The 21,263-nt window shown below is 48.1% G+C and overlaps 2 protein-coding genes and 1 long non-coding RNA gene across 4 annotated transcripts in view; 1 reads left to right on the top strand and 2 right to left on the bottom strand.

The window, feature by feature from the left end:
- Nucleotides 1-6,578, bottom strand: part of LOC134008906 (uncharacterized) — a 15,735-nt gene extending 9,157 nt beyond the window's left edge. Inside the window, exons 1-2 of the long non-coding RNA XR_009928202.1 lie at nucleotides 6,484-6,578; nucleotides 6,021-6,160 (exon numbers count right to left, since the gene is read on the bottom strand). This is a non-coding gene — a long non-coding RNA (uncharacterized LOC134008906). The remainder of the gene's footprint in view (nucleotides 1-6,020; nucleotides 6,161-6,483) is intronic.
- A 677-nt stretch (nucleotides 6,579-7,255) lies between these two features.
- Nucleotides 7,256-9,112, top strand: rasd4 (rasd family member 4). Its single transcript, XM_062448465.1, has one exon. It carries the CDS (start codon nucleotides 7,602-7,604, stop codon nucleotides 8,226-8,228), a length of 627 nt encoding a protein of 208 aa, XP_062304449.1. The 5' UTR covers nucleotides 7,256-7,601; the 3' UTR covers nucleotides 8,229-9,112.
- Nucleotides 9,113-10,979: 1,867 nt separating this feature from the next.
- Nucleotides 10,980-21,121, bottom strand: LOC134008848 (phosphoribosyl pyrophosphate synthase-associated protein 1-like). Of its 2 annotated transcripts, XM_062448408.1 has the most exons (12): nucleotides 20,752-21,121; nucleotides 20,223-20,326; nucleotides 18,581-18,633; nucleotides 18,363-18,429; nucleotides 17,039-17,211; nucleotides 16,779-16,894; nucleotides 16,525-16,580; nucleotides 16,248-16,393; nucleotides 14,621-14,659; nucleotides 12,369-12,439; nucleotides 11,852-11,998; nucleotides 10,980-11,496 (listed from the first exon to the last, which is right to left on the bottom strand). In XM_062448408.1, exons 2-12 carry the CDS (start codon nucleotides 20,303-20,305, stop codon nucleotides 11,338-11,340), a joined length of 1,110 nt encoding a protein of 369 aa, XP_062304392.1. In that variant the 5' UTR covers nucleotides 20,306-20,326; nucleotides 20,752-21,121; the 3' UTR covers nucleotides 10,980-11,337. The 2 variants fall into 2 exon arrangements, with proteins under 2 accessions (XP_062304392.1, XP_062304393.1); XM_062448409.1 differs by lacking the exon at nucleotides 14,621-14,659 and having other exon boundaries at nucleotides 20,752-21,120.
- Between the last annotated feature and the right edge of the window lie 142 nt (nucleotides 21,122-21,263).

Below are 21,263 nucleotides of genomic sequence, written 5' to 3'. Positions count from 1 at the left end.
GTTCCGTGATTCCAAGCTTTCTTTCAGCCGCACGCGTGATGTCCTCTTCCATGTTTCCATCGATTGTTCCGCCGAGGACATTCTGCAATGCGACCGGTCAACCTCCGGACCACAGGTGGAATCGTGCACCTGAAAGTAGGTGACATTCTCGGTCACTCAGGCTTCATTTCCTCCCAGCCAGGCGCCTGGGCAACTGTGCCCTTCGTACCTGGGTCACGCATTTGGTCCACACCCTGTAAACAGCAGTGTGAACGATAAACAAAACCAAAAAAAACGGACACAGTGAAAAGGCAACCGTTCGACTTGGCAATACCGAGCGCATTAGCATGATAAGCAAACTGGAGGGATGACTCAGCTACCAAGCCTCCTTAATGGGGGGGAAAAGCGAAATTATTTTTCTGAACGGAACGGCCTGACCTCGATAAGGGCTTGGTGACACCTCCATGTGTTTTTCTAGGTCAAGTCCTGCAAAGGCCACAAGTGTGCGCAGTCATACTTTCGTCTCCGCAGGGACCTGAAATCATTTGCATCATTAACCTAGTGCATAGATTCTGACACCTTAATGAAAGCAGGTTAGAAGAAGCATCATATCGGCTGTTGAGGTGAAGCGATTCAAATTCGGACATGTTTATGTATTTTACGGGGTTAATGTGAGAAAGCCAAATGGGGTTATTTAGTGGGCGGAACAATATGTAGGACAGATATCTAGGCCAAATTGTGAAATGGCACCTACACAGAGATTAACACCCTCACTTTACACACAGCCACACGCACACACATACTGACAACAGGCTCTGATGATAGTATCAATGTGGGCTTCTGAGGGTGCTTAAATGTTTAACCCTTGTGCTGCCTTCGGGTCACATGACCCAAAGGTTCATAACGAACCATCATTGTGTTTACCCAGTTTTACCCAATACAAAAACTAATAAAAATAATTTTCTTTTAACCTTTGCAATGTGGGGGGTCTGAGACAGCCCAACGGTTAAAAGAAAATGCTTCACTTTGTTTTTGTATGAGGTAAATTTGTCGCAATACGACGGTGGGTCACACGGCTGATGGGTCAGAATGACCCGAAGATAACACAAGGGTTAAGCATTTTTCTTGTTCTGGTCACAAACCACAGTCACATACATGCTATGTGTGTGGCTCTGAAAAAGAGAGTCAAGCTAAAAACTACCCATCAATGTCTGTCTTCTGATATTTTCATTGTTGACAGGGTCCTGTCTGACCTTCTTGCCCTGTTGGCATGGATGAGGCGGAGGTGGGGGGGCGGGGGGGGTGGGGGGTGACCTTACTAGATGGCTGTTAATGCTGTCACTGCCTGCAAGCATAATAGACTGAAACGGTGCAGCTCCCAAATCAGGGACCATAACAGCTTATTCATCCGGCCCTGAAGGATTGCATCAACAACAACAACAACAACAGCAGACTACAGTTGGTCATCCTGGCTGCGTGACTGAGAGTCTCTTACGACATGCTGCACCTGTGCCTGGTCAGAGGATTGAGGAGGCGCCGAGACTGGAATCTCGCTCCTTTCGGAACATTCCGGCTTGGTTCTTGTTTTTTTTTTTTTTTTTTTCTCTTACTGAGCGCACACGCCACCTTGTCACACATCCCCGGTAGCGGAGCGATGTGACAACAAGATGAGGCGTGGCTGATCTCTTTCTGTCAGTCTTTGCTGAGGTTGATGAGAAACGAAAGGCCTTCTCACTGCTGCTGAGTCCCACGTTTAGACCCAAACTCCACACTAGGACAACAGACACACACGCAGACGCCAAACACACCTACACACACACACACACCAACCTCCTGTCAGGTGTGTGAGTGTGTAGGTGTGTGTGTGTGTGTGTGTGTGTGTGTGTGTGTGTGTGTGTGTGTGTGTGTGTGTGTGTGTGGTGAGCCCACGTCCCACAGAGCCTGCACTCTGCTCGTCTCACGGCTGTAAATATCTCGGCTTGGCTCCGTTCCAGACGCAAATCGATTGTAAACAGGATACATTAATCCTTCCCCATTTGAATTCCCTCCAACAAGTGTGAGTCACCGAGTTCAGCTGTCAGGTCTGTAGTTTGCCTTGTTTGTTTTTCCTTCTTTGAGCCCACCATGAAAATATTGTGGCATTCAGATGAGACATGGAAGATAATGTTGCACAGAAGCTCCCACAGTCAGAACTTGGGCATGTTATGAGTTGATAACGCGCCAGTCTTTCTGAGCTGGAACATACCATTGTTGTCTTTGAGATTCAAGCCATGTAGAAATATTTAGCAGCCGTGGTCACAGCTTTCATGAAAGGGTCATGGCTACTCACCAAACCGAATTAGCAGGATATTATCAAATCTTCCCTCGATCTCATTTACCCATACACCCATAGCAGTCTAGTTTAACGGCTAAATGTTTGATTTAGCCGAATAAGAATAAATAATTTATTCTTATCAAGTCTTACCGAATTCCCATATTTACATAAGTGTCAGCAAGTCACATCCATCCATGGCTGCTATTAAAGTATATCAACGCTCAAAGGATTTCTGACATCTCATGATGTTGTTTCCCCTGGATGGTTGGGGCTGAGCTGTGGGGTGTTTGCTCAGCGGAGAGCTGCTGTTTGTTGATTGTGCCTCAGAGACAGAGCTTTGTCTAACCCGGTGAGGCGGAGCACATGTTGTCACGGTATGGGGGGGGTCGGGGGGGTGGGTGAGCTTGGGGGTTGTTGGAAGTCTCACACACTTTTCCTAACACTCACACAGATACACACACACACACACACACACACTCACACAGATACACACACACACACACACACACACACACACTCACACAGATACACACACACACACTCACACAGATACACACACACACACACACACTCACACAGATACACACACACACACACACACACTCACACAGATACACACACTCACAATCTCTCTCCGTCTTTGACATGCATACATATTCTGACACCAACACATGATAACATGTTCACACACACAGACACACACACACAATCTCTGTCTTTGATATGCACACATATTCTCACCGACACATGATAACATGTTCACACACGCAAACACGCCTCTCAGCCTGTCACCTAGCAGGAGGTGGCAGCTTATTAAGACACGACACTGTGAGGGCCGCTGCTTGTGTTCTCACCTGTCTGGGTGACGCCAATTACCGTCAGCCACCCTCCGACGAGAGCCGGCCGTGTGCAAGTCAGACACTGGGGTCACGCAACAAGTCTGTCTTTATCCCACGTCCAAAACGTTTCCCGGGGAAGGGAACACAGAGGGCCGGGCTGCGGTGGCCGACTCCGTTTTGACGAGCAGAAAGTAGAGCAGGGAGAGACACGAGGTGGGGGGGGGGGGGGGACGCCTTCGGGACACAAACCCTCATCTGCGGTACGACGGAAAAAAAAGAGGAGAAGGGGGGACAGTCTGGGCGCGTCGCGCGTCGAAACCCGGTGGCGTCGTTTCGGGCGCCGAATCCCAGACGAGGGAGGAGACGAGAGGAAAAAGGAGGAACGAACTGAGCCGCGAGGAGGGCAGACATCTCGACTCATAACACCCCCCCACCCCCCCGCACCGGACAGGAGGCACAAGGGCTCGGTTTAAGCGTCAGATGTCTCTAAATAAGAAGCATGTGTGTGACGGGGAAGGGAGGTGAGGGGTGAAACGGATACACGCGCACAAGAAACGACAGAGACGAAGCGATGCGCAGAGCTGTTTGCGCGGTACAAAATGAAAAATAGACGTGAATCACAGATAATTGCGCCATAAAATACAGCAGGGAACAGGGGAGCGGTGGTGACTCAGACTGTCTCTGCTCAGCACATCCGTGACCGGCCGTGATTAGCGTGCCATAATGTGGATCAAGACCGATACCAGTCTGAATTCTCGCACCAGACAAGGAAGGATGCGTTGTTTTCCTAGCCAATAGAGCGTGTGATGCAACTTCCCCCACGGAAGGGAAGACCCATAAAGCCATGATCTCGCTGTATTTCCCTGAAGGGGTGAGATGAACCTGTGGATCGCCGCCGCCGCAATACAGATGGCCAAAACATTTAGCCTTGTTGACATGTTCCCCCTCCATCACGCCCTTTTCCACTTTCAGGCCTGGAGGCCATGTTGGATATTGTAGGAACATTTGGAAGCAGACCTAGAGCTACCTCCCGGAAATGAGTCTCTGCAGGTTGGGATGTCTGTGGAAGTAACAGTGAGGCCACAGAGGACAGATTTTCCATGCTAGGGATATATTTCTAGTCAGATGTGACCAAAGAGATGGACAGACTCGTTGTGGATTAAGTAAGGGTTCATGACTGTATCTAATCCATTCCATTGATTTCTATTCGTATGTTTCAGCCAGCAGCTATGGAGTGGTGCACCAGTAATCCTCGCACTGGCCAATGGCAACTCATCTCTAGGAATATTCTTGGATCACACCTCCTGAACAGCAGAATGGCGAAACACTTCAAAACACGGCATAACAAAAGTTATGCATATAGGCCAAGTGTGTTTATATTTGTCTTTCTCTGTCAGATATCAACGCTGTCATCTCGGGGGGGGGGGGGGGGGGGGGGGGGGGGGCCGTCGTCAGGATGGGGGAAGCGCCCGTGTTCCTCCCAGGCCATCCGACACAGATAGACAGGAGGCCTTGGAGGTGTGTGTGTGTGTGTGTGGGGGGGGGGGGGGGGGTGGGGGGGGGCACTAGAGGCTGGCAGTCGGAGCCCCTAAGAGAGCCTTGGCTTCGACGTCGACACAGCTCCGCTATTAATAGGTCCCGTATTCCCCTGCCTCGGGTGCCACGGTCACTTTCCATTAGGACTCTTCGACTGATGCAAGCTGCCGATAGACGGGGGTCGGGCCTGACCTCGGTCGGACAAAACACAGACTCGCCGACGCTTTGTCCTGATTTGACGTTCTCGCCGTTGGACTCCCGAAAACAGAAGATGGATTCAGTGTTGGGTTAGGATTACAATGATTGGGATATCATGGACAAACTTGGTATGTAAAAAGGTCAGGGTTACAAAAGCGCTACCATGTTTCAAATATCCAATCAGCAATGTGGCGGGAGGTTTCAGAACGCTCCGTTTAGTTGTCGAGGAACATTCAAAGGCCGACCGCTTCGATCGATTGACTACTGCCGTCGTGCATTCGTGTGTCGTGTTTGAGTAACCCGGCGCCGTTTAAATCAGCGCTCGCATGTGACCTGAAGGGAATTAACGTGTCACTCTGCCGAGCCTGTGAGTTCTGAAGGGCTCCACCTACACTGAGAAGGGCCCCAGCAACCAGTCCTTTGTGAGGACCCCTGAACCACAAAAGACAAGGAGCCGAAGGGCAATTAGTGAGGAGAAGACACACGCAACAGCATGACACGTGGTTTCAAAACAGCACACACACACACGCGCACACTCACAGGAGAGCCCAGCAAGAATGGAAATGAAGATGAGGGAATATTAGGTCTTGTTAGTGATTCGAGGCTTGCTCTGTGCTCCGTGTCACGTTCTAGACAGAAAGCAAGCCCAAGTTTTTGGATTATGAGGGGTGAACTGACATGTCCCTGTGTCATTGAGGGGGTTCTGGGCAGGCCAACATAGTTTTCAGGGCGGTGATGATGCTTACTGCATGTTACAAAACTCTGGGTCTTGGATGACCTAATAAGAGCACAGTGACATGAGGATGGTCATACTGAAAAAAAAATCTTTCAATTACAGGAATGATATACTAGGAAAGAATATTCTGGCAATTTACAAGACTTGACATGGACACGTATGGGTTGCCAATACCCCGGGTCATGGCAGAACGACCTTAGCGATCATCCTGCCTGCACAAATTCAGAATATTCTGTGTATAATCCTAGAAAAATTCCACAGAGGGGAATATTAGCACAACCCTAAAACTGAATTTATTCGTGCCTAATTTATTCCGATAAGACACAATGTTCCACGTTGACGTGTTGCGCTGCCAGACACAGACGACTCCTGGGAAGGAGAGAGGAGAGGCGAGGAGGGGGTGTGTGGGGTACGGTACCTTGTCCCAGGAGGCTCGCGGTGAGTTCACTCTGGCGTCGACAGCCACACTCGGTGAGGCATGCTCCTCCCGGGGGAAATGTAGACGGGATCAGACTCTTTCATACAGCCCGACTCTGACAGAGGAGAGCCTGTCCAAAACTGTTGGAGGCGATGCATCACAGTTGACGACATGCGGAAAGAAACGGACGTTAAAGGCGAAAGGTACACACAGATGTGCCTTTCTGTGATTCGTTTTTTTTTATATCTTGAAACATTTTTTCAAGACGAGGACAATGCAAAAACAAAGCGTCACAGATTGGGAGATGAATCAGGGGGGCCGCAGGTTTTCGTGTTCGTTTTTTCTAGCCGTCAATCCCACAACAACATATTGTAACTGAACAATACACTTGCTTTGGAAGTGTATCTAGCTGGAGTCTGTTGCACACCGAACACGTGACACCCATCACTGTTGCTGCTGTTACATTATGTGTCGAGTCGCCTCCCCAATCAAGCAGAATTTCCGTCTGGTAATGGCTAGTATCGGCATCTCGCTCTGCATGCATTGTGAGCTTTAGGACCATTTCCAAAGGTCACCTGACATGGCTTCCCTTGTGGGGGTATCTGGTAATGGAATGCAAATGAAAAACACTAGCTATCAACAGAAGTTGCCCCTGTGGAAAGGTTAATCATAATTAGCTTGTGTGGAGGTAGATGTGTATAGATTATTCTTTAGAGCAAGCTGTGTAGCCAAATATGAGAGTTCTAATTGCCTTCGGTCATTTTAATTGCAAATCAATTCAAGAGATCCCCTGAGAATTAATCAAAGCTTTGTAAAGGCTACTTTACATTGTATGCTTTTGTCCTGTGTGATGTCAAACTAGAAAATCCCCTGTATGTACGGATGGCTGTTGGTTAAATTGTAGAATGAAACATTTTCCCTTCTTGTGCAGAATACGAATGACATGCAGATGAAAAGATTGCAGATTTTCCATCTAAAGTAGGTGAATCTGCTTGGAATAATCACCACAGGCCTGCACACACAGCATTTTATCTGCTCCAGTGGCTCTTGTTTATACACTATCACATATCACCTCCTCCCCCCTCCCTTGAATCTCTCCCTGTACTCCAATTTGCATGCAAGCCAGGCATTGGCTGCTCGGACCTTACACTCCAACAAGCTGCTGCATGCTGATTGGCTAGTGCTAGAGGGGGCATGGAATCCCAGCCATCAAAAACACGGATAAAAGGGAGAGCGCGTGGAACCGCGGAGTCAGACGAGCGACGTTCAACACAAGTTTGAGCCCTGTCTACATCGACACCACATAACCAGAACCTCGATACTCTTCGAAATCTCACATCTCCTTCTTCAGCCTTCCTACACTGAGAGTGCAGCAGACTGGCTCATCTGACAAACAAGGGGAAGCTCAGCAGATACTAGTACGTTTCCAGACTCGTCTTGAGATCGCCAGTATCTGCTTCTGCAGCTGTGACCACAGCCGAGCCACAGAGAGTAACTGACAGAAACCAGTTTCCGGACGCCTTCTAGACTTCCTTCAGGTTAGCCCGACCCCACGACCTCCCCCACAGCAAAGCTCCAGCCATGTCTCTGGACGTGAAGGAGAAGACCCACGTGCGCCTGGTGTTCCTGGGGGCGGCCGGCGTGGGCAAGACGGCCCTGATCCGCCGCTTCCTCCAGGACTCGTTCGAGCCCAAGCACCGGCGCACCGTGGAGGAGCTCCACAGCAAGGAGTACGACATCGGCGGCGTCAAGGTCACCGTGGAGATCCTGGACACCAGCGGCAGCTACTCCTTCCCGGCCATGAGGAAGCTGAGCATCCAGAACAGCGACGCCTTCGCCCTGGTCTACGCCGTGGACGACCCCGAGTCCCTGGAGGCGGTCAAGAGGCTCCGCGACGAGATCCTGGAGGTCAAGGAGGACAAGTACACGCCCATCGTGGTGGTGGGCAACAAGGCGGACTGCGAGGAGAAGCGTCTGGTGGCCAGCGACGACGTGCTGTCCACGGTGGAGCTGGACTGGAACAACAGCTACCTGGAGGCTTCGGCCAAGGAGAACGACAACGTGGTGGAGGTGTTCCGGGAGCTTCTGCAGCAGGCTAACCTGCCCAGTCGGCTGAGCCCCGCCCTGCGCAGACGCAGGGAGACCTTCCCCAAGGACCTGGGCGTCAGGCCCCCCATGAATAAGACCAACAGCTGCGTCGTCTCCTAATGGGAGCGGGGCTGGGACTGGGGCGGAGAGGCTGGGGGGGGGGAGGGGGGGGGGGGCAGGGGGGCTGAAGGGTTGCCGCTCAGTGCCGGCGCTCATGAAACTTTGGAGGAAGGTGGGGGGGGGGGGGGCGAGAGACTTGACCACGTGGGTCCGCGGGGATGGGATGAACTGATTCGGACCCGAGCTCGCGTGCATTCCTGAACACCTTTTGATTCTGTCTGCGTCTCTCGTTGGCAAGTTGTGTGGAAGGAGAAATGTTAGGACAGGCTAGAAGGGTGTCGCAAGTGGACTGGGTCCAGCTGATGAGAACATACTGCAGGTCTACGGAGAGAGGAGGCGAGAGGGGAGGACGATTCTTGTTTACTTGATGTCATGTGTTGCTGCTTATTCGGTTAAGATGCTGCTGTTGTTAAGATCGAGTTTCGATCAATGTCCAATAGCTTTTGTATTCTATGGCTGTTATTTTTGCAATGTGCATTGGATGTTTACTTGCAATAAGACGTTGAACTGTTGCAAACAGACAAGGGTATCGACCAATTTATTGAATCAAAAGTGAGAAGAATTGTATGTTATGGGGTATGTGCAAAGTAACTGCTTTAATGTAACACTCTGTATTTCTCATTTGGACATTGATGTATAGCACTGCATAATGTTTACAAAAACCATGAGTTTTAAGATTAATTTGCTATTATAAGCATGACTCAATTAATGTTTAAAACGTAGTGAAATGCAAATGTCTACATGCACTTTTTCTTTTTCAATGTACATGGAAATGTTTTTTTATATACTTTTTTTTTTACCATGTTTTATTTTTAGGACAATAATGCTTTATTGTGTTATTTTCAAAAGTATTATTGAAATGTGGACCAAAATGCAAATTACAATAAAACATGAAAAAACGAATTGCAAAATCTCCTGCTTTTTCTTGCACTAAGTGCTTTGACTAATACAGTGTACTAAGTCTCAAGGTTCCTGTGTAACCTTTACATGAGATGTGGTAACGTCAACACTGATGTCGATGGACTGGGTTGCACCTAAACGGGTCTATTTGACCTTATGAATAACTCAGACTATTAAGTTAACAAACACTTGTTAACTTAATAGAAACATGGATAAATAAACATCGAGTTGTCTGAATGGTTTAAAAGGTACATTATTATTTGTAAATGTTAATTGTGTACCTCGATTTCTCCCATGAAATTACAGGTGGTATTGACGGCCAAAAGGAATTCTCGTCAACAGAAGTTGCTTTTTTAAATTGAACCAACGTCGCCATCTAGCGACAGATTATTTTTCTGTGCGTTGTTAGTTAAACCTTTGACACCCTTTAACAACCTGTCTACAGCAATTTAATAGAAGATATAAAACTACGCCTCTATAAATCGAACTTAAAATGTCACGATTTCTAATCAAGCCAAATGTGTCGTCTAATGGGTGGCGCGCATTACTGTTGAGGTGAGCATGTCCTCATTGTGTCACAGTAGTCCTAGACCTAGAGCATGCAAATTAAATCACATTCATGATGCATATCAGATGATCAACTCTGACCTTTTCAGCAGTCTGAAAAGAAGCTATAAACATGTCCGAAAACAAGTTAGATGTTCCCTCTGCAGGCGCATTAGATAGGTTAACAAACATAATGGAAAGAACTAAAAGAAGAATCGTATTTTGATGACAGCAATGCCAGTGAAAGCCTTCATGTGCTTGACATCCACACCAGGTATGCTCATTCTAGGGTACAACACTTTACAATGTGGTAACACTGGATGGATTAGAATACACAATGCATTCTACACAGCTGTGGTGTCACAGACCCCATGTGATTCCCCCTCTCCATCAGATTCATTGTTTCCTGACTTATTTGAGGAAGTGGCTTCTTGAACGTTTGCTTTCTGGTTCCTCTTTCTGTCCAGTTAAAACAAACTCTTCCGTCCTGCCCTTCGTCTCTCCATTGCCATCATGGACGCCGAGGGGGAGGTCGTCTGTTCCAACTGTCAAAGCAGGTGCGTTGACCTTCACGTTCACATTATTCACGACACGAAACTTCAGGATTGCTTGTTTTCATTTGTATATGACGCTATCGTGTACAGGTTTCCACACGACCGAATGGGAGAACGTGGGTTTTGAGATGTGTCGTGAAACTGCCCATGTGTGATGTAGAACAATACACCTTGAAGTGAAATGTTTGGACGTTTCCTGCCCCGGCTCCTTGACTTGGTCTAAGCTCCTCAGTGGATGATCTGAGAATCCTGAGGCGTTTGGAACAAGTTTAGGGTCCTTGACACATTCCAGCAAAGAATTGATGAAAATGTATTTAGAGTAAAAAGAGATCCCTTTACTGATGCATCACTGAACGCTTAGTTAGAATGCCATTAGGTTGCACACTTTTACTTGTAGGGTAATTGTATGATGGAATTTAACACATTTGAAACGTTTTTTCGTCTCGTTTCCACTGTAGGGTTGTGGTCTTCCACTTTTAGCCTGCCACTACCTGCAGCTGTTGTCTCAAGATTACTGTGATAGCACAGAAATAAATGTAGTTTGTGGTTAAGAAAAAAAGGTCAGCCTGAGAGGGGAACACAAATGTGACATGGAGCAAAGCTTTGGAGATTCAATAATAAAACAGATTAGTATTCATCCGAGTTTTTTTTTTTATTGACCAAAAGCAGATGTGTGTGTGTGTGTGTGTGTGTGTGTGTGTGTGTGTGTGTGTGTGCGCGCGCGCTGAGGACAAATGACATACAATACATGAAGCATGGTTGCATACTGTATTTCCCCATCTGTTGCACTGAAATACCTTGAATGCAAATGAAAGAATTGGGTCAGCAAAAACTGACACTTTACTACCCCCCCCCCCCTAGTGTGGTTCCAGCTTGTCATTTGTAACAGTCAATATCTGACACACACAACAACAAAAAAAGGTGAAAAGAAAACACAAATAAAAGAAAAAACACAGAACTACGGTCCCAATTTTTTTTTTGTGACTCATGTCCTAATTTGGACAAACCCCCTTGGGGCTGCTTGGTCCTTTGAGGGTGTGTGTGTGTTGCGTGTGTGTGTGTGTGTGTGTGTGTGTGTGTGTGTGTGTGCGTGCGTGCATGTTGTCCACTCAATCGTCCACAGTGATGTTGCGGAACAGGTAGGCCATGGATTCCCCGTTATGGATGCGTCGGATGGCCTCGGCCAGGATCATACTGACATCCACCGTCTTGATCTTGGGGCACTGCAGCTTCTGGACCTCGTGAGGGACGGTGTTGGTCACCACCACCTGGGGGCGCACAAGGACACTCGATGGGGAAACCAACACAATCGCAGCTCACACAAAAGATAGGATGCCGACAGGAAAATCGTTTTAAAAACGACAGGCAATCAGTCAATTGACGAGTCGATGTGCTAAAGTCTCAGAGCTTATCTAGAGCCTCCCATTATGCATGTGCACATCTTTGGCTCACATATTCGCACGGTAATGCTGTCAGGAACAATGCACTTCCATTTCGTTATTTCCTGTCGAACTTACAATCTTTCTACAAGCTTTTGTGTACGTTGGTTTGGAGAAAAGCCCGTTCTGAAATCGAGTAATGGGATTGTGAAGTGAGTAAAGGAGCGCCCTTTGGACTGTTTACCTCGTCGATGGCGGACTCTTCTATGAGTCGGGGGGCCTCGGCCGAGAGGAGGCCGTGAGTGGCCATGATGTAGATCTTGTACGCCCCCCTCTCCTTCAGTATCTCTGCCGCCGCCACAAAGTCCTCCACATCATCTATGATGTCATCCTGACACACAGACACGCAGACACAACAGGGGGTGGGACTAGGAGATACTGGGGTTGCCCTTTACGTTTCCTAACCTCGGTGACCTTCCGGAAAAAACCACGAGCCAAAACACGGGTAACAAGCAGAAAATAGGACGGTGCGATAAAACAGCCTGCGGTTCAGTTTTTGCGTCCAGTGAATACTTATGCGTTGGGGCATGAATCCAGTAAGCCACACAACAAGTTCTGACACTCAAACAGAGGGACTCAGAACCTTTCCTAGTTATTTCTCGTGTCTATAACAAATGATTAATAGATACTAGTCCAATAGGTTGTTTTCAGTGTCACGTGACCTGTATAGGAGAAAAGGTTGCAAAAAGAGCAGCTCTTACGACAATGATGGCGATCCTTCCGCCCACATCTCCCACAACTGTAATGGGCGGCTTCTCCTTGGCCATCATTACTACGAGGCAAAAGAGCACAAAAGCAAATGATCCTCTCGACGTGTCAAGACAGGGCAGCATTTGAAAATGATTCTAATGATTGGGGCGTTGGGTTAGCAGGGATCATGGCCAAAACCTACAAAGATCATGCAAGACAGCGCTACCTCACAAGCAGCCCAGCTACCAACCGCATTCAGCCGGTGTTGAATGTTGTTCTAGTTCTCGAGTGTGGTCGCATTTATTTTCAGACAGAAAACTGTGACATTTTGTTATCTTAAATGCATCTCTTTTTTCAATTTGGAGCCCTTTTCGTGTAGGCTATTACTAAAGGTAATGTGCCCTTTACAGTAAAGTTATGGTGTGTAGAAATCTTTGGGCCGAATACAGTTGGTTGTTGTGATGGAAATTAAAGGGCTTGTGAGAGTAGAACTATCAGTTGTTCCTGCTTTGAAAACCAAAAAAGATCTGGTTAGGATTCAGGGAAGCGACACACAGCAACCCCATGCCATGCTCACTCAGAACGCAGTTTCAACCGCCACTTCCTTATCCGTGCCCGCTACGACGTCCAATCAGACACCTGCTTATTTAAAAACTCCCCCTGGGCGAAGAGCAAAGCAAAATCTACGTCAAACTCTCGCGTTTGTCCAAGCATGTGTTCATGAAAAAAAAAAAAAAAAATACACCGATTTGAGTTTTTAAATAACCAAGAATCACACAGTTGCATAGTCCGAGCTCCGACACAATCAAAAGAACGATCCAAGCAAAAGGATGCATGGGCGGAAACCACACCGGTCGGCGTTCGTACACGAAGGCTCTCAAGTCGGCCATGCTGCTCTGTAGGAAAGGCACTGAGTTACGACCCAAACTGGAGCAGAGCATCTTGCTCTACAGCTCTGCCTGTGAGGCAATAATTGGCGTGTGTGCTTGGTCGACACTACGGGACGACCTCAACGGGACATGGCAGCGATTGGGGCGGCAGCCTCGCAACATGTTGTTGTTGGAACACTGACGGTCAATGTGGTTTCAGCCCAGTACATTCATTGTGGGGCAACTCAAAAAGACAACATGGGGACAGCCACAATGAGTTTTCCATTTTGTTCGGCAGGACAGCGTACACATTCGGGCAGAGATGAAACAACGGCAGATTGATTTGGTCGCCAATTGGAAATCAACTCTGGACACCGGTTCACAGCTCATTGTGTTGCAGACGCGAGCCACATCATAGAACGAGCGTAGAGAGTCAACGCTGCAAGAGTCGGATGTCGGAGTCGTTCTCCACCAAAATACATTTACATTTTACATTTGCATTTAGTCATTTAGCAGACGCTCTTATCCAGAGCGACTTACAGTGAGTAAAGGGACCTTCCCCCGAGGCAAGTAGGGTGAAGTGCCTTGCCCAAGGACACAACGTCAGTTGGCACGGCCGGGAATCGAACTGGCAACCTTCTGATTACTAGCCCGATTCCCTCACCGCTCAGCCACCTGACTCCTCTGGGGTCAGGTGGCTGAGCCCATCAACATGTAAAAGGGATAATCCACGACTGGGGAATTGTTATGACATTAAAAAGTCATGTTCTTTGTGACATCTTCAGAGAATTGGAAAGATTTCAGGTCGTTCCTGGACTCTTGCTGCAGTCTGTGACAGCCCAGAGCCTGCACACTAGCTGTGAACACAGCTCTTCAGACCAAACGTCTCATTCATTGAGAAGATGCACCCCTCCGATCCTGTTACAAATCATGACCCCCCCCCCCCCCCCACCAGGAAACAGCTAATCACGCTGGTTGAACTGAGGACTTCCATGCCGAGCGCTTAGGGAGAGATACGTCGTCAAAGTATAACAAAAGTGTCGTTACTGGTTCATACGAGGACAAGAGCACCTGCAGGGATTCAATTTTTCTCTCTCTAACTACCATGGAAACCCAAGCGTGCGCTCGTCATCACAGTCAGAAAACTGAATTTAGCTGGGCGGGTGGGGGGGGGGGGTCAGGGCTGCTCGGTGTCTCGGTGACCTCTACGGCACGAGACCTGTTGTGGGTGAACCCTCCAGCACCATCTGCCCGTAACAAAGAGAGCACTGGGTTGGGACATCTCCAAAGCGCTGGCATTGGAAGCCCTTCAGTTCTACTTCAGATTTGTTACATGCATCACATGTGGAGGTTGCAGGTGGGGGATTGCGGGGGTCAGGGAGTTGCGGTCGTACTTGGAAGCTCAATGCCAGGGAATGGAGCCTGGAGTCTCCCTACGCCGCCAACAAGAGAGATGGGACAGGAAGTTGACACGGTCAGACAGTCAAAACAGAGATGGGACAGGAAGTTGACACGGTCAGACAGTCAAAACAGAGATGGGACAGGAAGTTGACATGGTCAGACAGTCAAAACAGAGATGGGACAGGATGTTGACACGGTCAGTCAAAACAGAGAGATGGGACAGGAAGTTGACACAGTCACAGACAAAACAGAAAGGGGTAAACGGCCAAATGGAGACTCAAAACCGTGTGCTCTAAAAGACGATGCATCGAAACGACCAAATGTAAGGAAAACAAAACATCGACGGTTGTAATCGGTTCCATCTGCAGATTCCACTGCTGCATTAAAAGTGGGCGCGCACACGGGCAGAGGTCAAAACTGTGAGAGAGAAATCCAGAGGGGGAAACCACGGAAGGACAAGAGGTCGCAAGAGGAGAGACTCAGCTGCTGCATCGGGGATGAAAGCAGACAAGAGTGGGGGGGCGGGGGGGGTGAAGAGAGAGAGAAATTCGGGGGACGGTGCCTAATGGAGAAAGGAGGAGGAATACAAATGAGCGGGGAAAGTCTCGTCACCGTTATGTGGAGTGGAGAAGGGCAGGAGGGGAGAGAGGGCGAGAGGATATCAATTCAGATGGTGTGAGGTAGAGGGGGAAGAGGGGGAGAGGAGAGGGGAGGGCGGAGTCGATGCCTGCAGGATTTCAGGCGGATGCAGAGATGTCCGCCTGCGGGGATGGGAGTGTGCTGACAACCACTTACTACAGCCAAGAGAGACAAAGACCCACACAGAGAAAAGCAGAGAGAGAGAGAGGGAAGCAGAGAGAGAGAGAGAGAGAGCGAGAGAGAGACTAGCGTCAGCAGCAGTGGGAACTAGCAAGGTGTGCTTAGCCTCCGTCAGGCAGACGGTCAGGCATTTCGAAACCTACAAGACTAGGGTCCTTTCGTAGCATATTGCTCATTTTCCCAGACTCAAGAGGTTACTTAAGGACAAGTGGAATGTGTTTGACAGGAAACAAAAAGAATGTTTCCTATCTAGTGTAAGCACGTCTCCATTAGGGCCCATTGCGGTTGGTGTCCCGAGTCCAGAGTGTCAACAGGGCTGTCAAGGTGGGGGGATCTAGCATGTGTGTGTGACGTGATGGGTCTCGGAGCTGACGGGACACATACTGTATGTGCATGTAATACCTAACATGAGCAACACCACACTGTGCCAGCCTATGAGGATGAGCATTGTGTGTGTGTGTGTGTGAGAGCTGTTTGACCCACTGGTTTGAACTCATTAGCTCCCTTTATAGATTATTGAGTAGATGGTCCTGCTGCATGCAGACTCACAGCTCAACCTGCCTCTGGTTACATGAACCAGCTAGCTGATTGGGCAGGTCACATGGCTCAAGGGGAGGAATGCCGCAAAGACTTTGGAATGACTCAAAGGCGAGCTGGACTTGGCAAAAGGTCAGACCTTGAGTGTGTGTGTGTTGACTAGGGAGTGCTGATGGACTGGTTTAGGGTCTGGAGGTCTCTGCTAGAGGTATTGTGTGTGTGTGTGTGTGTGTGTGTGTGTGTGTGTGTGTGAGCTTGTCTTACCTGGCAGCTCCAGACCAGGGTGTCCGGAGGTTGTGCGGACCGAGGGGGGTGAGTGTCGGCCGTCAGCCATGTCGGACTCCGAACACTGGGCTTCTCCGTGCATCACCGCCAGGCCCAAGCGAAGCCTCTCGGCATAGGACTGGGCTCTGGAACACAAACACACGCGTCCCCAAAAAAACTCAAAGCTCATTTAAGAGTTAAACGAACCCGGGCAAAACAAATGACTAAAAGGACGTCAATACTTGCAATTTGGTGCATTTCCAAACCTTCATGTTACCTCTTGGCAGCAGATGGGGACTTTGCAACAATAATTGCATTCCGGTAATCTGGGATCTGGGACACAAGCAAAAGCAAAAAAAAAAAAAAAAGACTGACCAACCACTCACCAGATCACTCAACTTTGACCCAAGATCCAGTAGCCTCTGATAAACACAGTCAACAAGGTCATAAATCGGTGACTTGGTTTTTGACCTCTCAATCAAGACGAGAGATTTGGAAGATGTGCTGGGGGGGGGGGGGGCGGGGTCTCACCTCCTCCTGGATGTACTGCAGCAGGAAAGGGGAGGCACGCAGGTTGTCCACGGGGAAACTGAAGAAGCCCTGGATCTCCTTCTGGTGGAGGTCCATGGTGATGATGTGCGTTAACCCTTTGACGAGACGAGGCGAAACGTGCGGAGTCGGCGTTAGCGCGGCGGCATTCGCGTTCACCGACACGATTACAAAAGTGGGGGTGTGGTACAAGAGAGACAATCGCAAGGAACTTCACAAGCAAAATAAACCACGGCGTGTACCCGCTTTGGCTAGCATGGACGCTAGCAGCTTGCAGACAATGGAGCCCCTCTTCCTCATCTTGCACTGCTTGCTGTAAGGGAAGTAGGGGATGACCCCGATGATGTTCTTTGCACAGGACGTCCTCAGAGCGTAGGCCATGACCAGGAGCTCCATGATGGCCGTGTTGACATCTCTGGAGTCGCGCAAGACAAGAGAGAGCATTGAGACGTGAGGAGATCACGAGGCCCTGTGAGTCTGTTGAGGACAGGTATTCGAACCGGCCTGACACGCGACATCTAGGGGTGGATATCTGTGGCATTGAGTCCAGGTCAAGAGAGACAATATACATGTCAAAAGGCCTCATTTAAAGCTTCAGAACTACTGTTCCTGTCTGTCTTGACTGAAACACATCTGTCAGGTCTAAGGGGGGGGGGGGGGGGGGGGGAGCCTTGCTCATCGTGTCAAGTATACATGCACACAACAACAGAACCCTCGAGAGCACGTTCAGTCAACTGTGGTACAGTAAGGGACTGTAAGCTAGGTTGAGGGTGCGCTCGTTTTCCTGGCACGCTCCCTCAGTTGCAAGCCTGTCTCTCCCTGCAGTCTCTACCTGAACCCTGCCAAGGAGTAAGGCTACCTTTGAAAGCGAGCAGGCATTTCGAAATAATTAAGCTTCTCAAAAGATTTCATCAAAGAATGAATGCATTGTTGCACCAGAATCAGGCCATTCACAGAGGCATTTGTCCACATGCTTGGGAAATGATATACAAATGCCATTGCCACTTCCACTCCTCAATATCACCTACCACATATCGTAAACAAAAACTTTTACACAACCATTACAGAACATCTTCAGGAGCAGGAATTAACGTTTAGTAACTTTACATAATCGACGACTATAAAATAAAGTGTATTCAAAAGAAGTAATTAGGCAGTGCTTTTGTGGTGTTGGCCAGGACAGGCCTGGTGTGAAAGAGGAGCCCCTGGAGGTCAATGCCCTGGAACAATCTGCCAACACCCCCTCTCACCTTACCAGCGCCTGTCAAAGGGCACACTGGAGGTGGCGATAGAACACGACAGCTGAATGTCAATGCTGTGACCCGTCAGGTTAAAAGGTGTGTGTGTGTGTGTGAGTGATAAAGAGACAGAGAGGATTTGGGGGGGGGGATTGCTTCTGTGTACCTAGGATCAAATTGGCATCGACAAAAACATTTCCAATAGGTGGCCTCCCCCCTCTTGGTGCTTGAATTTTCTCTGAGGTGAGAATTGCGAGCAAGCCAACCAGGGAAGACATCTTCAATTCACCAACGGCTGCCAAAACACATGAAAGATGTTCGTTCTCACCTGGGGATGGTCTGAATGATGAAGATGTCTTGACCACGGACCGACTCCTTAACATCCACTCGGGTCTCTGCTCACAGGGGAATAAAGTCACCTCCAGGTTAATGAAGAGAGAACCGTGAACCCACTGGAGCCATTTTAGTCATTGGAGGGTCACCTGACCAGAAGCCCGGGTAACAATGTACCAAAAATACAATGTCAAGGATGAACACACATCTCACCTCTATTGGACTCCTGGTAAACCACTGACTTCCCCAACTCGACACCTAGACGTCTGGAAGGAGGAAGAGGAACAGGGAACCATTAGGGATCAACACCCACACGGTGCACACTGATTGGACGGGCTAATGGACACCTCGGTCTTTCTCAGCTCGTTCCTGTCTACCTTTAATCTTGCGGTTGTAAACCAGTACCTCCCTACACACAGAGTGGCAGAGGGAGAGGTTTATGACACAGCGAGGCTGTGAATCTGCTGATACGACTGCAGCGATAACTCCCTGCGGGGTATCCTTCTCGCCGCTCCTAGGACAAGCCCTGGGGTGGGGTCTGTGAGATTGGGGCCCGGCATGTGCAAACAATCGCAGGAGCAGAAAGGTATGCTGCCGTTTGCTTGACGATTATGGATTGGAAACATTCGTATTGTCACTGATAAGTTCTCTGGTGTTGGAAAGAGGGAGAGATTCCCTTTGAGAGGAGACACGTTGGGAGGAGGAAGCAAAGAGTTCACTGGGGCTCGTGTGCTGCTAGCGTCATGTAAAACATTCTCAAAACGTGAAAAAAAAATCTCAAATATTCTTCCTAAAATATCTGGTTTAAATCGTAGGAAACATATTTCCTCTGAAAATACTTTCGGCGTAACACAGGAGAATGTTCTGGAGAGTACGTATGCCAGGAGTGGCACAATTAGTGGCACAATTAAAAGACAGCAGACACACACACACACGATGACTAAAGGCTTATCCCCTTCGTCACTTTTGGACGCTGTGGAGATCCAGGGCAGGACTACTGTAATCCTGGGTAAGCATGGCTGGCCCTATACAGTATCCACATTGGGTCAACTCATGCAGGAGCTTCACTGCGCTCAAAACATAATCTTAAATGTCATGGCACATTTCTGCCCCCCCCCCCCCCCCTTTCTCCTCCAATGGCGACAGTCCTCAGTGTAATGAGAAACCGTTTTTGGGCCCGGTTTCCAAACCATCAGGTTAGCACTGTAATATGTGTGATGATTTGGCTGGCTGGCTTGATATGACTGACAGAACTGCTGAATTATGGAAAATTGGATTCATCATCCTTTTTTTTTTTCTTAGAGCTGCCTCCGCCTCTAGGGGCTCAAGAGAAATGATTTGGATCTTGGAATTGCAAAGCAGGTTGTTTACTTTGAGGTCTCCCGCAGTCTATTCTCACACTGAGAGGACGACTGCCCTGTGTACCGGTTCTATGTGTTGGTCTTAGCTTCCTAAAGCAGGCTGGTCTGTGATGTATCCAACTCTCCTTCAAATGGTTTTAAGTGACAGATTCTGTTGCGGTTGACAGTGGTCTGCAAACACTAATCTCATCAGACCTGTGTGATACTGCACACCCATCTGAAAAGCTTGTGGTTCTCTTAATAAATTTATCTCGCTGCAGTATCGAGAGGCAAGCTGACACAGGCAATTACTAAAATGACTATATGTAAATTACAAAAGCATAATTAGGAACACTATTCTATAGGCTACACACAGTATCGGCATGACGAATCAAAGTGTCCAGTAAGTTACATGTAAAGTCCAACGTTCACTGATATTAAGAGGCCATTGTAACGCAGGAAATGTGTGATAGTTACAAGTGGGTCGAGATCCAGTGCAATAACATCCTACTTACTCTGTAATCTTCTTGGCGAGTTCGATGCATGCGGTCGTCGAGTTTGCAGAGAAGACACGATACCCACTTTTTGAGACATTCATTTTCGAGTAACCATACGACAGCTTGGAAGTTTGAGAGTGAGAAACAGAAGACTTGTGAGGCCCAAAACGCCTCATGGGTAGGCTAGTTTCAAATGACTTAATTTGTGTGTTTCCCTTTTATTTTATCCCTACCTAAAGCAAGCCCAAAATGAAAACGGTTATGTAAAATAGACCACTAAAATCAGTAATAAAATCGCGACCCAAATAACTTCAAATGCCTTTCGAACATGTAGGCTACTTACATTGGAAATAAGCAAAGCACAACGAGGATAACTAAATCTTATGTAACCTTCTCTTTACACAACATTTTTCATACTACCACAAAATGAGCAAGATAGCCTATGCATGAGCCAACATCAGACAGAGCAGCGACGGTAGCTACATGCACGGCCACGTTCAGACAATTTGTTTCCAGTGAAAGCGGTTGTAGTAGGCTAATAACTTACTCCAATTTTACAAAATGAATGACACGTCGAGTCTTGAAAACAGAATAAAAATGATTTAAAGCCAACCTGCCCCCGACAGGTTACCTTTACGAGCTCCAAAAATAAGTAAACAAGCCTCTTAACGATCGATGAGCTAGAAAAATAGCACACTACACTGGGGGCTTGATGTAAAACTGAGCTATTTCCTCGTCTAAACACAACTAATTTGTCGTCTCCAGAAAACGCGTCGAACAAAGAACTAAAACTGTTTTGACGGTTTGTTGAAATGCATCATCTTACAATGTTTAAAAACTCAAGTCTCCCCGGCCGTCGCTACTGTAAACTTTGTTGCAATGCGGTCGTATCAGAAAAACGGAACGAGACGTTCTCATTGGATAGTTGATGACCGTACATGGCAGTAGGCTGAACCAATCATATTTCGTTTTTAAACAAAGAGGAGGATCTTATTTTGATTCAGCCACCCAGCACGCTCCATTTAAATCCGAGGTCAAAGTCAGAATAATGATGCGTAG

The sequence above is a fragment of the Osmerus eperlanus genome, chromosome 22, assembly GCF_963692335.1.
Source record: "Osmerus eperlanus chromosome 22, fOsmEpe2.1, whole genome shotgun sequence".
NCBI classification, from domain to species: domain Eukaryota; kingdom Metazoa; phylum Chordata; class Actinopteri; order Osmeriformes; family Osmeridae; genus Osmerus; species Osmerus eperlanus.
Note: the sequence above shows the minus strand (reverse complement) of the source record. Positions and strands in the feature narration are given on the sequence as shown.

What these genes read in the sequence shown, in the direction of transcription:
- rasd4 (XM_062448465.1), top strand. Translation starts at nt 7,602, where the DNA reads ATGTCTCTGGACGTGAAGGAGAAGACCCACGTGCGCCTGGTGTTCCTG.
- LOC134008848 (XM_062448408.1), bottom strand. Translation starts at nt 20,305, where the DNA reads ATGAATGTCTCAAAAAGTGGGTATCGTGTCTTCTCTGCAAACTCGACG. An exon ending in CTCGCCAAGAAGATTACAGA is followed by an intron (nt 18,634 to 20,222) that starts GTAAGTAGGATG and finishes TCCTCCTTCCAG; the next exon opens with ACGTCTAGGTGTCGAGTTGG. An exon ending in CCCTGGTCTGGAGCTGCCAG is followed by an intron (nt 14,660 to 16,247) that starts GTAAGACAAGCT and finishes TTGGCGGCGTAG; the next exon opens with GGAGACTCCAGGCTCCATTC.